The following is an 18614-nucleotide window of genomic DNA, read 5'->3' on the forward strand; positions in this document are numbered from 1 at the left end:
GTATCCCCGTTCCGGCCGGGCCGAGTTGGGTCTCAGGCCTGATTTCTCTCCTCGACGGCGCTCTATGGGAGATTCCCGTCAGGAGAGATCTCCTCTCACAGGCGGAGGGCACGCCCCCGCCAGGAGCTGTGGGTGTGGCCTCTGAGGAGGCACAACTCATAACTTCCGGTCTCTCAACCGAGGTTGTTGAGACCATCCTCCATCCAGAGCTCCCTCTATGAGGAAACTGTATTTCTGCGGAGACCGCCAGCCCGACCCAGCTAACTGCCCGTCTGGTACAGTTCTGGAGTTCCTGTAGGCCTGTTTATCCGCAGGGTTGACCCACTCCACCCTAGAGGGCTTTGTGGCGGCCATTGCGGCCTACCACGCCCCTCTCGGTGGCCATTCAGTGGGAAGACACCCTCTTCTTACACATTTCCTCTGCGGTGTGCTGAGGCCGAGGCCTCTGGCCAGAGAAGCTTAGGCTAAGTGGTGGATCAGGATGCTATTCCATAGCCTCGAGTCCTCTGATCTCCCCTCTCCTTTGGGGGTCAAGATTCACTCCTCCAGAAGTTGACCTTCGGGATGGCGAGCCCCGCCTACTTTAGCCACTCCGGGCTCTTTTGTTCTCTTGCCATAGCCGTGCCCTTTCACACCAGGCAGGGATTTGCAAGTCTGGCGGCGTGGACATCTCGTTCCCCTAGCATTTTCCGACGCAGCTCGAGTTCCCGAAGGGGAACGTCCCAGGTTACGTATGTAACCATGGTTCCCCGAGGGAACGAGACGCTGCGTCGCAAGGCCATACTTCCGGCATCCCTACTAGAGCTTGCTTCACTCCTAAGAAGCTAGCGCCGGCGGCACCTCACGTGCTTTTAAAGCTTCCTGGTCATGACGTCACCCGCCGCGGACGTCTCGCCCATCGTTCGACTGATTACACATATGATTCAGAGCTTGGTATCGCTGAAGGCGTTCCCCTAGCGTTTTCCGACGCAGCGTCTCGTTCCCTCGGGGAACCATGGTTACATACGTAACCTGGGACGTTTTTTTAAAACTCTAAAACATGAAATGTGGAGTTATCTGCTTTTGCTATAAAACAAACTTTTAATATGAAAAAAAACATACTTTCAATGAACTTTAATTTAGTAAATTACCTGTATTTGTTAAAGTTATAATCAAAACAACCCAACTGCAGTTTGATTGATATTACTTGGAATGCGCGATAAAAAAATGTGATTTCTGAAAAAAAAAATTCGGTTTTCGCAAATGAACTCTTCGATTGTTATTAACATTTGCGCATGAATCATTTGTGTTAAAACGCACTCCAGCATACAGCGGGGTCCAAAAAGCTCAGGCTGTTCCATTTAAACCTGGAAATAAACTTTTCCAAACTGAAGGCAAAGAAAAGCTAAGGCACACAACGAAAAAGAAACATTGAAGCTTGTGCACAATTTCTAGGTCACTAATCAAATGCAAGCACACTTTGTGACTTTCTTGCTCCTTCCGAAGCACAAGTTCATGCTGGAGAACATGATCAGCTCCAGTGCAAAAAAAAAAAAGACCTCACTGTAAATCCATAACATCATCCTTCAGGATTTTAAAGGGATTACAGGTAATAACGTTCAGTTTCTTTCACAGACCAGTTGTTTTGCTTCATAAGACCGTCAGGAGCCACATGCATTAATTTTGTCTTGCTTGTATATGCTTTCTTTGACTCTCAAAATGCTGGTAACTGCTGACTTGCATTTTATGATTCACCAAGGACCAAGTTTCAGCTAAAGATCTTCTTTACTGTTCTACTGAGCCAAAAAAAAAAAAAGTCACCGACATCTTGGATGGCCTAAATTAACAACAAATGTTAATTTCTTTGTGTTTACATTTAAAAGGTATAAAGATGTTTCTGAATTGCTCTAGAGTGTTACAGTGTGAGACGGCTAGAACAAATATATTCATTCAATTCAGTCCTCTCTCGGTGGAACTGGAAAGAATGCCGAAACTCTTCCAGAACAAAAGAGCTGTGAATCGATAACAATAGAGCTATAGATATGGGATGAGGAGTTCTCGAGCGCGATCTCTGACAGGCCACACACACACCATGAAGGTCAGAATAAATGCATATAAACCAGAGCTATCTGAATCAGACTATTGTAGGATCTCTTTTTTCTCAGATTAAGTCAAGCAGGCAGCTCTTGACGTGAGAGAGGAGAAACTATTAGTTGTTTTTCTCCATACAATACTTCAAATATAATTTAATGTTGACTCAATATGCTTTCATAATACATTCTCCTGATCTTATTGTGAATGATTCATTAGTGCGTATTATTCAAAATGTTTGCCTTGGTAATAATTCAAGCTCTGCTGGCTGACATCAGTTTTCAGAACCATTTTCAACATAATCAGAAATGTTTCTTGAGTAGCAAATTAGCATATTATGACAAGGATCATGTGACACTGAAGACTGGAGTAATGATGCTGCAAATTCAGCTTTGATCACAGAAATAAATGGCATTTTAAAAATAGATTCAAATAGTAAACATCCATTTTAAATTGTAATAATACTTCAAAACGTTATTGTATTTATGATCAAATAAATGCAGCCTTGATCAGCATAAGTGACTTCTTCAGAAACATTTAAAAAACCTAATTATTTCAAACTTCTGGCCATTAGTGTATAAGTGATACAGCAACCTTAGATGAAAACACAACAACTATGTTACCAGATTTTTACAGTAACTAATGCAACAAAAAAATAAAACATAATTTTATGATTTGTTTTGGTAGCATTAGATAGCATCAGATCGGTTTGAATAGGAAAGACAACTTGCATCAGTACTGTACATGCTGAATTTTGGTCTAATGGCATACGTTTTACACACATAAGCAGATGCAAATACTTGACAAGCGTGCGAACAAACCTCAGCAGTCAAAAGGAGGTGATATTTCCCTCAAATGACATTAAAACAAATGCAATATTATGCAGGTAGCTGCCTTTTACATGTCAATTGTAACTTTAACCAACTTCCTAAAGATTCTCTTCAAATCCCTGCTCTGCCATCACAGTAGTTTTCCTGAAACAGAAAAGTGACTGTAGAAGAAGACAGTTTATGCTAATGATTGCTATACTGTCCCTTGAGGCAATGCTCAGAATATTACTTGTAGTCACATTGCATTAGGAATTGGGTTCTGACACGTTCCGGAAAGCAATAATGCATGAAATTGAGCTTGTGTGGCTAGAAGCATTTAGTCTCACAAACTCAAAATGACCAAAAACACACATAACTACCGAAGTCTCATAATTGAATCGTAATGTATCCAACTACAATATACATTATAACTCTGTTCTGAAACCTAGTGAGCTATCATTCAAAAGTTTGAGGTCAGTAAGATTGCTTTTTTTAATAAAATTAATACTTTTATTGAACTAGGACACATTAAAGTGACAGTAAAGATATTTACAATGTAAAGATATTTATTTATTTATTTATTTGAAAATATTTCCGTTTCAGAAAACGTTCTTTTAAACATTCTATTTATCGAATAATTCAGAAGAAAATGTTACAAAATAAATTAAATTTATGCTTAAGTGTTAAAAGTAGCAAAAGTGTTTTCAACATTGCTAATAATAAAAAATTGTTCTTGAGCACTAAATCAGCATATTAGAATGATTTTTGAAGGATCATGTGACTGCAGTTATGATGCTGAAAATTCAGCTTGGCATCACAGGAATAAATTACATTTTGAAATATATTCAAATAGATAACAATTATTTAAACTGGTAATAATTTTTCACAATATTACAGTTTTTGCTGTATTTTTGATCAAATAAATGTAGCCTTGGTGAACATATGGGACTTCTTTCAAAAACATTAAAAAAATCCTACAGACACCAAACTTTTGAACAGTAATGTTTAAAACAAAATAAAAAGAATAAAATAAATATTTTTAATTATTTGTATATGTATAAAAAGCAGATCAGGGGTGTTTATCCTTTAAAACATTTACAAAAATAATATTAATAATAATAAATCATACCAACCCCAAACTGTTGAACGGTAGTATACTTGTGTCCATAGTCTACAACATAATTAAAACTAACCCTTCATAAATGACTGTTTCAGTTTTGGACAGTTTCATTACATACTAATTAGGCTGAACTATTTATTTAAAGCTTTTTACTATTAAATTAATTCTAAGTACATTATTTAAAAATAATTGATCTTGCTTCATTCATGGATTTTTTTTTCTCCAAAGGAAGGTGTCTTAAAAGGCATAATTATGCTGCCTACCTCCTGGAACAGCTCTTGTGTCTGAATCGCACCTTAAATACTGCCTAACCAGGAGGCTCACTAGACTTTGGAGCTTTTATGAAGTTTACCTCTTCCAGGATGGTTTTTACCATAAATCTTTTTAAAAAGACTCAAATAGCCTTGGTGAACATATGGGACTTCTTTCAAAAACATTAAAAAAATCCTACAGACACCAAACTTTTGAACAGTAATGTTTAAAACAAAATAAAAAGAATAAAATAAATATTTTTAATTATTTGTATATGTATAAAAAGCAGATCAGGGGTGTTTATCCTTTAAAACATTTACAAAAATAATATTAATAATAATAAATCATACCAACCCCAAACTGTTGAACGGTAGTATACTTGTGTCCATAGTCTACAACATAATTAAAACTAACCCTTCATAAATGACTGTTTCAGTTTTGGACAGAAAAAAAATCCTACAGACACCAAACTTTTGAACAGTAATGTTTAAAACAAAATAAAAAGAATAAAATAAATATTTTTAATTATTTGTATATGTATAAAAAGCAGATTAGGGGTGTTTATCCTTTAAAACATTTACAAAAATAATATTAATAATAATAAATCATACCAACCCCAAACTGTTGAACGGTAGTATACTTGTGTCCATAGTCTACAACATAATTAAAACTAACCCTTCATAAATGACTGTTTCAGTTTTGGACAGTTTCATTACATACTAATTAGGCTGAACTATTTATTTAAAGCTTTTTACTATTAAATTAATTCTAAGTACATTATTTAAAAATAATTGATCTTGCTTCATTCATGGATTTTTTTTTCTCCAAAGGAAGGTGTCTTAAAAGGCATAATTATGCTGCCTACCTCCTGGAACAGCTCTTGTGTCTGAATCGCACCTTAAATACTGCCTAACCAGGAGGCTCACTAGACTTTGGAGCTTTTATGAAGTTTACCTCTTCCAGGATGGTTTTTACCATAAATCTTTTTAAAAAGACTCAAAGGTTTATTATCCATGCAATGCATTGCAAAATATCCAATATGCATAAACATAACAGGATTAACATTACATAAATAACAGATGCATAACCCTATGCGTTAGGTGCTTTATTTGCTGTACAATTTAAGGAAAGCTCAACTCCGTGATGCATTGCTTTATAGTATGTGCTGAAGTTTAATTCTAAACATTAAATCACTAACTCTAAATAGAAGCAATAACAGCAAAGCTTGACCTGGCAAACACTACTAAAAATCAATGCATCTAATCTAAGTCAAGGAACTAATCAGCGTTTGTGCAGCAGGATCAGGTCAGATTGTGATGGACGTCTCTCTCGTTCTCGGAGGAGAGGAGGAGCAGATCAAGCTGCGTGGAGCAGCTTTTACTGTTTAGAGAGATAAAGCCGTGATAATTCATCCTAAACCCAACCTGTCAGAGATCCGCTTCCACACTGCAGCACATGGGGCTTGATAAACAGAGATGGAGGTTAGAAATGAAGACTGGACTTGCCACTTACAGAGACATGGAGAACTCTGGATTCACGAAGCAGAAATACGGTTCGGTTTTAAAGAGAATGCATGCAAGGCTTCATGTCTTCAGACATTCAATAGACAGCACAATCTATTATGATTTTTCATAATGTTGACATTAAATTGGATAAATTAAGTGGAGCTGGCCCTTTAATGCTCCTGTGCTTTTCAGAAAGAGTCCAATAGCACCAACATTATCAGCATGAGCTTTATTTCACACTCTATTCTGTAGCTCAAACAGCAGAACGCCAAAGTCATGGGTTTGATTCCCATGAAATGCATGAACCGATAAAACATATACACTGAATGCAATGCAAGTTGCTTTAAATAAAAGCATATCCCATTTAATAACACATTAGCCTTGCTTATAGATAAATCCTGGCCAAATCTTCTACATCTACACTTTTATCTGAAATATATGTGCACCAATCTATCCCTGCATGTCCGCTTTGGATGCCATTAGTTTGCATTCAGCTCCTCCTGCATTGTATCAGATTACTTACTTTCTCAAATGCATTTTGCAAAGTTATTATTCGAATCTTTACTTTAAAAATTTATATTTAATTCAACGCGTTGCTTGCCACTTCTTTGTTATTATTTGCTAAATTTGCTAGCAATTTCTGAGTGTAAATCATAGACCATTTTTTTAGTTAATCGAACACCTTTCTTCATGCAAAAGGCAGATTTTCTGATGCTATCTTCTCAAAATTATGACCTAAGCCCACTAACGTCAATATTACACCAACTTTATTTTATTTTAGTTTTAGTTATTCAAACACCTTTCTACATGCAAAAGCCAGTTTTTCGGAAGCTATCACATAAAAATATGACCAAAACCCACCAACGTCAATCTCACACCAATTTTTTGTTAATCGAACATCTTTCTATATGCAAAAGCCGTTTGTTCTGATGCTATCTTCTCAAAATGATGACCTGAACCCATTAACATCTCATAAAACAGCTGTTCTAGCTTAACTCTAGTTTAAAGTTCTTCAGCCTACTTTAAAGCAAACTCACATTTTGGTCCGATTCTAGTACGAAACACCACCTTTTCACAAACCAATGAAACTAAAATGGGCTGAGATGCCATTTCTGTTGACATGAAAGAGTACTCGCTAATGTCCAGTTCTTATTAATCTGTAAATTTCAGTGTTAACTGTCAATATTCAACGAACAATGAGCACCTGATTTCTCATCATCCCCAGAAGCAATTACAAGCAGATAAATGGGCAGCAAATTCGCCTTATGTTCTCTTCTCTTCAGAAGATTAATACCTCACACGATTCAACATGACATTCAATACAGGGAGAAAGAAAAATTGATTTCTGCCTGTAGCTGGCTAGAAAATCAAGGTGATTTGAGAGCTTTAGGGCATAATATCACACAATAACGATATACTGGTTTCTTTTGAATAATATTATTCAAAAAATATATAAAAAATTAGTCCAAAAAACAGAACAGGAAAAGTTGAGACTTACTCAAGTTACATCAAATGCCACAAGTTTATTTCCCCTAATAAATCATTCCTAAGAAATTAGCTATGGTACATTAAACTTGCCTGTCCCGACTGTGTTGATATATGAACTGAAATTCATTTACACTATATTTACATAAGGTTTCCATTTATATGGAAATTATTTCTGCCATTTCAGACCCACCAACAATTTTGTAGAAGCATCCACTGCCCCGTAAATCTATTTGATCTTCACAATAGTTCCTGGATGCTGGCGAATATCAGAGAAACTAATTCATAAAATCATTAGGAACTTCCGCTGGTTGGGTAAGAAAGAAAAACAAAAGGAAAAGAAAGGCAATCCACCCCGACTCGTCTCATCTTGTGGGTGTTGATGAATGGGGGGTTTTATTGAAAGTGAAAGGCTGGGAAGTAATAAATATATCATCAAGTTGTGCAGGTCGAAGATAGCGAGGGATTCTTTCGGAAACTGGAGGAGCGCAACAAAACATTATAACGGCTAAGAAAACTTTCTAAAATGATTTGTGGCTGAAATAGAATTTACCTTTGGGATGCCAGGGGTCCGTGAATTCGTATTTCCCCAATCCGACCGTTCTTAGCATCTGCAGGCTGTTGTTGGTGCTTTCCTGTTGGCCGTTCGTCAGTGGCGCCGAGGAGCTCATGGTGGCGGATTGCACCATGGTATGCGTCAATGGGCCATTGCCCACCACCGTGTGGACGGGATGGGCGACCTGGCAGATGCTGGGCATTGGAGGCAGGCCGCCGACGGCGAGGGATTGGCTCTGGACGTTGAGGACCATGTTGGTCATTGGCTGTGAAGGCTGCTGTGGGAGTTGGTAGTGTGTGGGTAATTGTGGATGGGGGTTTTGGAGCGCCGGGGTCACACCGACGATGGGTGCTTGGACAGTCGTGCCCTGGCTGTAAGCTGGTGGCTGCGGCAGAGCGTATGTGTGCGCCAAGAGTCCAGCCTGGCTGACGGCGGCAGTGACTTGTGGCGGCCATAGAGGAGCTGCAGAAAGCGAAACAACATGCATTTAAAGTAGAAGCGTGTGATATGATGATATTAGATTGTGAAATAATAAAACGTCTCCACGATCTGCCTTTACAGAGAGATCATCAGTAGTATCAGTTGCAGATCTATGGCTGTTTTTGGATTAATATAGCATCTGATTATCATCTGTATCACAGTTATATTCACGTGACAATGTAGTTTATTATCTGTATGCGTTTGCAGGTGAATAGGGAAAAAAACAGACTAATGGACTGCACCATACTTGTTCAGTTGATTGATTATACTAAGAATTGCAAGTTTTTTTTGTTTAAGTTTTCTGAACTGTTACGGTTAAATATGCAAATAATGCATTATGTAATTAAATATGCACTAATTTGAATACACTTCCAGAAAATGAATCTGAACATTGGATAAACCAGGTTCAAAATTGAATTTAAAATTCTTGTTTCATTTGACTCATTAAAGTTAAAAGTTTTTACAGAGGGGATTCTGGATATCTTTTTTTATCACCCCATAAATCAAGAAGATACTGTTGAAAGCCATGTAAAATGTAAAAAAGCCAAATAAAATGTATAAAATGAGGCAAATGATATATGAACAAAACCCTCTATAAAAACTAGCAACATATAGATAGGAATAAAACTGTAAAGTTTGGTGTATGTAAGTGAAAACAAAAACTACCGTTTTTTCCAAGGAAATGTCTTTGAGAAAATGACCTTTACAGATGCAAATACACAAAGTGCAATAAAATAAACTTTTAGATCTGTATTTTGGATGTTTTCTTTACACTAGTCTGACACAACATGTTTTTGAAAAGCCAAAAAGCCCCCCAAAAATCTCAAAATTGACCAGTGCAACCAGTTATCTTTCTAATACCGTATTTGTCTTATTGTTTGTATCTTTGTTTATATGTGACCCTGGACCACAAAACCAGTCATAAGGGTCAATTTTTTTAAATTTAGATTTATACATCATCTGAAAGCTGAATAAATAAGCTTTCCATTGATGTATGGTTTGTTAGGACAATATTTGGCCGAGATACAACTATTTGAAAATCTGGAATCTGGCATTTTCCATGCCACTGTTTAAAGAAAGTATGTATTATTACATGAACAATTACTTTTCTCAATATTTACAGAATAAAAATTCAATTAGAAAACAAGACACTCAAGACTCAAGAAGCTAACTGGCCATATATTGGCTGATTAATTAATCTGGCTAATATGATATTTTCTGAATTTAATTTTGCTCGCAATAATGAATTGAACAATTAGATTTTATTAAAGATCCCATTAAATGGTTAGACAAACACAATTTTCATTAAAACAAGAAATTGGGGCTTGAAGCATAAAATGGATCCTTCACAGGCAAGAATGCATAAAAAAAAAATAAAACACACACACATATCTATCTATCTATCTATCTATCTATCTATCTATCTATCTATCTATCTATCTATCTATCTATCTATCTATCTATCTATCTATCTATCTATCTATCTATCTATCTATCCATCTATCTATCAAGAAGTATTCAATCATTTAAAATAATTATTCTATTATATATTTTAATAAATACAGGGCAGAATAAGTATGTTTTTTCATCTTTACATAAATCTATCTGTTACGTTGCCAACAGTTTATTTTCACAAAAGTTATTTAAAACATTATGCATTTTACCTGCACTTAATATGCTTTGTGTGTATACAAAATCACTTTTGTAAATTTTATTTACCAAAAATGGGACAACTCGTACAGTATGTCATTGTAATTAAAAACTGGTTTTGAATTAAAATGACTGGTTTGCACAATATTTCTGTGTGCCAAAGACAGCAAAAAAAATCTCAGTTTGTTTTTCTGGAACAAAGCCTTTTATTCATATTCATCTTTTGTGTCTGCAAAAGATGGATCTTATCATGCCGCTGACAGAACTCGCTGTTTCATAAGCAAGTCGAAGAGGAGAAAAATAAGTAGCTGAAGTCCTAAATGTCTTCTTGATTTTATGCCACTTTTATTTCATATGCATTTTTTTAAACTGTAAATAAAAAGAAGAAAACATAAAAAGCCATAAATCCACATCAAGTCTCCAATTTGTGTTTATAAACAGTTTGAAATATCTGCAGTGACACACATAAAGATGTATCCCCTTTTATGGTATTATGGCTTATGCTTATTTACTGAGCACTATGAGGAAGATAGCAGAAAATAAAACCACATCATTTACCTCCTAATAACACTGACAGAATCATCCACCAAAACCCCAGCGGGACGATTTCAGGGTTACAAGACTCTTCAACGGCAAACCAGAGTTTATTCTGTGAGCAGCTGACTGCATGTAATCCCTTGCATGTTAACCCCAAAATGACACATTTGACCCACTTCACCAGTCGCTGAAGACGTGGTCAACAGCCAGCGGCTAATTGAGTCCAAAAGAGCCGTGGACAAAACGTTACCTGCGGAAAAATAAAGCCATTTCTAATTATAATTTCCCTCGTGTGTCACGTCAAAAACCTGTGGCGTAACACGCACCTCTTAGCAATTTAAATGTGGACAACACGGCACTCATGTCATGATAATGTTCGAATATTAGCTGGAGTCCAGAAACAGCTTTTCTGCTCTGTCCCTTAGGCAGGAGCCACACGTTCATACCCCCACGAAGTAGGTGCTTAGTTTAGTGAAAGTGACCTGCTGAAGTTTTCAAAGTGCACCAGGAGAGCAAGTGGAATTATGATAGCAAAGCTGTGGAGTTCACATGCACTCATCTGCAGCCGTACTGCATGCATTCAAGCGCGCTTTCTGTGTGCCTGCAGGCGCAGCGAAACGGCAAATATTACATTTCTAGCTCATTTTAGCTGACTTACTAAAATACTTCCATTTCTCTATCGGTTCATGCATGAAGAGCATCCACGAGGAAACGCTATGCACGCCGCATCTCGCTTTCAAGGTCAGAAGTTCAGAGTGCATGATCAGAATTAAAGAAGATGCACAAAATAAAACTGACCATTTCAGTTCTTTGCAAAACTGACTATACAGTATGAAACACACGGTACTCATGTAAAGCAGTTGCACATGTACATGCACATGTATTTCCTGCTAACAAAAACACAGACGATTTCTATGAAATCTGTAACAGTAAATATTCATATTATGCAATCATTCAAAAGTTTACACTCTAAAAAATGCTGGGTTGTTTCAACCCAACTTTGGGTCAAAATATGGACTAACACAACTTTTGGGTTAAAAATGTAATGTACAAATTTAACCCAACGGTTGGGTTAGTCCATATTTGACCCAAAGTTGGGTTGAAACAACCCAGCATTTTTTTTGTCTACACAATTCTTTTTTTTTGAAAGAAATTAATATTTTTATTCAGTAAGGATGCATTAAATTTATCAAAAGTGACAGCAAAGACATTTATAAATATTTCTTGAGCAGCAAATCAGAATATTAGATTGATTTCTGAAGAACACTGAAGACTGGAGTAATGATGCTGAAAACTCAGCTTTGACTCTCATTTTACATTTTAAAATATATCAAATAGAAAACAGTTTTCGTTCAAATTTTTGAATGGTATAAAATAAAAAAAATAAAAATAAAAAATAAATATAAAATAATAAAAATAAAAAATCTAATTATATATTATATATAAAATATATACTTTTTTTTTTTTTACAGTAAACAAAAACATTAATTATTTTTTTTATTAAATAAACGCAGCCTTGGTTATCTTTCAAAAATATTATATATTACAGACCCTAAACTTTTGAATAAAAAAAAAACAACTATTTTTAAATATATGTTTTAAATGCTACCTTACACCAGAATATTAGATTGATTTCTGAAGGACACTGAAGACTGGAGTAATGATGCTGAAAACTCAGCTTTGACTCTCATTTTACATTTTTACATTTTAAAATATATCAAATAGAAACAGTTTTCGTTCAAATTTTTGAATGGTATAAAATAAAAAATAAAAAATAAAAATAAAAATATAAAATAATAAAAAAAAAAAATTTAATTATATATTATATATAAAATATATACTTTTTTTTTACAGTAAACAAAAACATTAATTATTTTTTTTATTAAATAAACGCAGCCTTGGTTATCTTTCAAAAATATTATATATTACAGACCCTAAACTTTTGAATAAAAAAAAAACAACTATTTTTAAATATATGTTTTAAATGATACCTTACATAAAACAAAACAAAAAAAGACATGGCTTGGTTTGATTTTTATCCTGTGAATTAACTGGATTGTAAAAGGTGGATGTTACAAAGCAAAACACAGCCAGAAAATTGTAAAATGGTAAGGAAAAGTAGAAAATAGGGCCATGCGACGCTTTCAGATGACGCCCATAATTCAGACGTCTCTTCAGAGCGAGGTCTCTTTAAATGGCACGTGTTCGTTAATGTAAGAGGGCCTGTCAAACAGCGACAGCATGCTTCTGCTCATCCTCCATCCGGCGGTGTGTGCGCAGGATCACTTCCCGCAGTCAAATAAGCCGTCTCCATTCGAGCGGATGGCTGTCCTCCACCATCCTAATCCACCAGGCGTTGGGCAGCATCGCTCCCCGCCTCTCACAAAGCCAAATACACCATCCACACTGTCATGCTCTTATTTGCTATTACTATCTCTGCTGTCAACACAGAAGCCTCTTCCTCACCCGGCAGAAACGCTCGCTCCCGTGCCGCCAGCAACCGACGATGCATCATTTGTCAGGACCGTGGCTTTGTGAAGTAAGTTTGCGATTCCTTACGGCTTAAGGTGTCTTTAAAAACATCCTCAGAGACGGGAATCTGTGGTGGTCTCCCGCTGATGGGAACCGAGGAAAGAAGCTTCCCAAACGCCACGTCTTTCTCGTGTTGATGGTTCAAAGGAGGAACGCTTGGCCTTCAGTTTCCTATCTCTGCTGTCAACACAGAAGCCTCTTCCTCACCCGGCAGAAACGCTCGCTCCCGCGCCGCCAGCAACCGACGATGCATCATTTGTCAGGACCGTGGCTTTGTGAAGTAAGTTTGCGATTCCTTACGGCTTAAGGTGTCTTTAAAAACATCCTCAGAGACGGGAATCTGCGGTGGTCTCCCGCTGATGGGAACCGAGGAAAGAAGCTTCCCAAACGCCACGTCTTTCTCGTGTTGATGGTTCAAAGGAGGAACGCTTGGCCTTCAGTTTGTGCCTTTGGCCGCTGAAAAAGCTTCAGGCTGGAGCGGCTTTACCTTGAGATGAATTCTGTGAGCGTGCGGCTGCAGATGATTTTCAACAGCAAGGAGACGAGGCTCTTAAAAGGGTCACGGCTCCTCAGACCTGCGAGGGACACTGCTATATCTGTGAATGACAGGCAGAAATACACGGGTCTCAAAGTCAACGGTCCTGTTCTCTGATGTCTGGCTTCATTCAGACTGTGTCAGATTCACAAGCGAACAGAAAATGCCTCTGAAATCAATTCAGTCAAACTGAATTTTTGAATTGAAGCAGCAAACCATGGGCAAAATTGGTCATTATACACACAACATATATGTTTCTGTTGAGGGAATCCCACTTCATCGCTGTTCATTTTTACCTACACAAGGCAATTGGAGAAATTACATCTGGGTCCAAATCAAATGCTCCAAACAAACAAGGTGTGAAAATGGCCTAAAACAGGGAAATATAAAGGGAAAAGGTCTGTTTATTTTGCTATATTAACTATACTTGATACTTTACTTATTTGAATTGTATTCATATATTTATTTATATATTCCATTTATATATTCTGGCACACACACACACACACACACACCAAACCAGGTTTGTTTGGTTTTTTTTTTGTTTTGTTTTTTGCACAAACAAACCAAAATTATCTGAAATAAAATTCAAACGCTAACTAACTAAAATAAATAAATAATTAAATAAACATTGAAATCGTTTGACTTTTGTCTAGGTGGTATTCATTCATTCATTCAATTATTTTACTTTTGGGTAGTTTTGTTGATAGTTTTTAAAGATGTTGATATCCGTCTAATCTGTTTTATTAAAATAAAGAATACCTATAATTGATTATGTACTTATTTGCATTTTATTTTTTATTATTTAGTATCAATTTATATAATATTCATTTCTAGTTACAAATTGTATTTGTTATATATAAAATCAAGTGGTCCAAACAGGTTTTTACTGCAAAAGACGAACCAAAATGCTGTAAAAATCAAACACTACAACTGTTTTAATTTGGTTTGCCTATTTATTTATGTATTTATTTATACATACATACATACATACATAAATACATACATACATACATACTTTTGGGTAGTTTTGATGATTATTTTTAGGGATGTTTTGCCATCCTATATTTATTAGTACATTTTATTATTCTATTCTATTCTATTTTAATATTAATTTAATTTAATATTAATTTAATTTAATTTAATTTAATTTTCCACTGTCGGCTCTATGAGTTTATTGGACTAACTCCTAGTCACAATAGACAGATGTCAACATATTAATATCCTTAAAGAAACAGTCAACAAAACCATAAATACCTTGTAGACAAAGTTAAAGGGTCATATGATGTTGCTAAAAAGAACATTATTTTGTGTATTTGGTGTAATGAAATGTGTTTATGCGGTTTAAGGTTCAAAAAACACATTATTTTCCACATACTGTACATTATTGTTTCTCCTCTATGCCCCGCCTTTCTGAAACGCGTCGATTTTTATAAAGCTCATCGGTCTGAAAAGCGAGGTGTGCTGTGATTGGCCAGCTATCCAGTGCGTTGTGATTGGCCGAATACCTCAAGCGTGAGATGGAAATGTTACGCCCCTCACCATACTGTGATGATGCCCTGTCAGGCCGGAGCGATGATTCAAAAACATTAAAACCCATTATAAACGAGGCATTTGTTGCATCCAGTGGGGACATAATTATGGATTATAATGACTTATACTGTCTTTTTTCGCGTTGCGTTGCATTGCGCCGCGTAAACATAAAACCATGTCTGCATTTGTGATCGGAGAAATTACAAACAACAAGCCCTACTCTACACTGCCCAAAAAACTCGCTTTAAATATGAAAAATATAAAATATAAAAACTGTGCTTACAGTCAGAACAGCCGGCATTGTAGTCTACTAATAAAATGTGCTGCACACATCTGAATATTTGGGTTGAAGTGTTCTGGAACAGAGTTGTAAATACAACTTAACCACTGATTTCTAGTCGTGTCCATTTTTGGAAAGCCAAACAATGTAGTTTGGCCGGGGGCTATAATGAGCAGAGGCGGCAGGCTTGAGAACAGCGTGGCCGGCGGAATCGATGAAGGAGGCTTGCAGCAACCACATGTGACGACTCAGTGTTTGTTTTTTTAGACAATTTGGTTGACTTCTGTGTGATAAAAACTAGGTTTGATGTCACTTGATGTCCAAAGTAAAATCTGAATCAAAGCAAAACCACTGGTTTAATTTACCAAGGCCTTCCAAATAGTTTCCCCCCGGTTTCACAGACAAGGCTTAAGCCTAATCCCAGACTAAAATGTAAATCTGAGCTGTTTCAACTGAAAGAAACTTTGAAAGAAACTACTGCACACCCGTAATGTTTTTTTCTAAGGCACGTTTATAAAAACTACTTAAATGTCCTAATTGACCTATTGCCTAATCCTGGTTTAACCTAAGCCCTCTCTATGAAACCAGGCCTTTATGTCTAATCCGAGAATAAATGGGAATAATTAGCCAAATTAATCATGCAATTATGCTGCAGGACTAATGAAATTCATCTGACTGTTGAATCTGCCCAAATGGAGCAGAATTATGCCAACTTATGAATTGTTTACAGCAGCATGGCAGACAAGTTGTAATTATCTGTAATATGAATATGAAGTGGCGCAATACAAAAGCATGATGAGCAATTCAAAAGATCGCATAACGATGAGAAAATATTCCTTTGCAGGCTCTTCATTTTCTCGTCTGCAGAGTTCAAGAGTCCTGCGTGTTTTGGCATGTTCTGACTGGCCGTTTTGCATAATGCAGTTTCACTAAATCTAAATGAGAGGTTTTATTGATCCTAATTAGTTACCAATGGTATATTAATCATGTCACTATATTTGAGTGCCTCGCTGTTTTTTAAAATAAAAAGAAATGAAATACTTCTCTGATTATAACAATACATTTTAGTCTGATAAACAGTGACTTCTTTAAAAAGATACAGCTCTATTAAACAGCTTCACAGTTCTATTTATTTACATGAATAAATGTAAATTTTTTTCAAGTTTTACTGATGATAATTAGTTTATCAATGGTATACTAATACTCATTGTTTTTAACATAAACAAATGCAATTATTTCAATAAATAATTGAACACTTAAATAAATAATAAATTAATAAAGCAAATACATTTATATTTGATTGTAAAACTAAATTTTATTGTCTGATAAACAGTGACTTATTTAAAAAACTTTTCAGTTATATTACAAGAATAAATGTAAATTTGCGTTTTGATATTATATATCAATATGTATATTAATCGTGACACCATATTTGAGATCCTCGCTGTTATTTTAAAATAAACTAAATAAGTAATATGTATTACTTTAAAGAAAAATAAATGAAACAAGTAAATAAACAAGCAAATAAATGTTTCTTTGATTGTAACAATAAACTATACTGTCTGATAGTCACTTTAAAAAGATACAGCTCCATATAAAAGATATTGTCTGATAAACAGTGATTTATTTAATAAGATACTGCTTCATTAAATGTCTTTATTAGTAGCTTGCAGCATAACTAGAAAAGCCCAAGTGTAGTTGAACTTCATTTGATCAGCTTGTATTGTAATTAGCTTATAGAAAGTTTCAAAAGTAGCTTCATCAACACTTCTGCATTTTAATGAGTCTGAATGCGACAAATTGACCCTTTTGAGTCATTTGACAGTATTTATATCTGGCTCATAAGAGCGGCGACTCTTTTCTCAGGATCAAGACGAAAAGGCCACAAAGCCAATCTTCTCAGCGAGATTCGTAACTTAATATGCAAGCAAATTACTTTAGCACACACTCAATTATTGGCTGCTCACGCCACTGCTGAACTCCCGCAATAAAATCACAAAATGAGAGAAGCCAATATGCCGATACTTTAAATAATAAAACGTCCATCTTTTCACACAAAGACGTCTTTGTACATGGAATGAAAGATGCACAAGCATATTGCTTTTGACCCCAGACTTTCCCCAGTGTAGACGTCTGTAAATCTAAGATTGCTTTATTCTTTCCCCCGCCCCGCCCCGCTCCGGCCCGTCTGCAATATGAAAGCAGGTAGCAGGAGTTTCTTCTTGACACAGATCAATAAGCAGCCCCGCTCTTCCTTATCAGAGATGGCTTGTAGAGATACGCTGGTGGGGGTGGCTGCAGGGCTTTCATGATGGATGACAGAAAGATTGACCCTAAGATCCACCACTTCACGCGCTTTAATCTCCTTTTTTTGCCGCGAGCGGAGACAACAAACACATGTGGCACGTAATGACTCCGCAAAGCTCTCCGACTTGATGTGACCATCAACAGTTGCGTTTGAAGTGGCTCTATCCATGCACAAGGACAAACAATGCTAAATAACAGATATAACTAAATAAATAAAAACAACAACAAACAAAAAATTACATATAGAGTTAATATATACGTAATATATATAAAAAAAGAATTAGGTTAAATTAGGCTGATGTCAACACCTAAAAGTTTTTTTTTAATAAATGAATATATGAAGAGTTTGGTTCCAAAACGCTATAAATCCATTTTGATTAATTTGAGTAAAAATGTGTTTTCTTTACCAAGAAAGTGGCAAGGTGAAAACCCCTATTTTCTGTTTCAACCTTTCACATAGCATCTTTAGGTTATAATAACATTACAAATTCAAATCCAGATTTAGATTTTCAAAGATTTATTATAAAATTTTATAACTTTTTCCCCAAAATGCAATAAATCCATGACATGTTTTTTTTTCTTCCCAAAATGCAATAAATCCATTGAATCAATATAAAAGTTATTTTTCATATTGAAACTGTTGAAAATACACAACATAGTAAGTTGATCCACATATGACAGCCTCTGAACTTTGTCAATACTAATCTTATATACAAGCACTGGACTAAAAATACATTCAATCAGTCATCGCTCCAAAAAGAATTCAATGGGTAATCTTGTTAATGCTAAAAAATTAATTACAACAATAAAAGAAAATTGCATCATGAACATACATAAACAACAATATCACATTAAACCCCAGAAATTCCAAAATGACATTTCCCTTACATTCAACTTCCAAAAGTGCATTCATCTTTGCCATGTTACATTCATTTAGTTGACCTATGCTATACGCTGTATTAA

The 18614-nt window shown here is 35.7% G+C and overlaps 1 protein-coding gene across 1 annotated transcript in view; it reads right to left on the minus strand.

Moving 5' to 3' along the window:
* LOC107552041 (kelch-like protein 29) overlaps positions 1 to 17820 on the minus strand; it is a 91930-nt gene extending 74110 nt beyond the window's left edge. Inside the window, exons 1-4 of the mRNA XM_016233845.1 lie at positions 17529 to 17820; positions 13484 to 13592; positions 13297 to 13352; positions 7795 to 8259 (exon numbers count right to left, since the gene is read on the minus strand). Of these exons, the coding sequence (XP_016089331.1) occupies positions 7795 to 8259; positions 13297 to 13352; positions 13484 to 13592; positions 17529 to 17820 (922 nt within the window). The remainder of the gene's footprint in view (positions 1 to 7794; positions 8260 to 13296; positions 13353 to 13483; positions 13593 to 17528) is intronic.
* Between the last annotated feature and the right edge of the window lie 794 nt (positions 17821 to 18614).

The sequence above is a fragment of the Sinocyclocheilus grahami genome, unplaced genomic scaffold, assembly GCF_001515645.1.
Source record: "Sinocyclocheilus grahami isolate Dianchi unplaced genomic scaffold, SAMN03320097.WGS_v1.1 scaffold440.1, whole genome shotgun sequence".
NCBI lineage: Eukaryota > Metazoa > Chordata > Actinopteri > Cypriniformes > Cyprinidae > Sinocyclocheilus > Sinocyclocheilus grahami.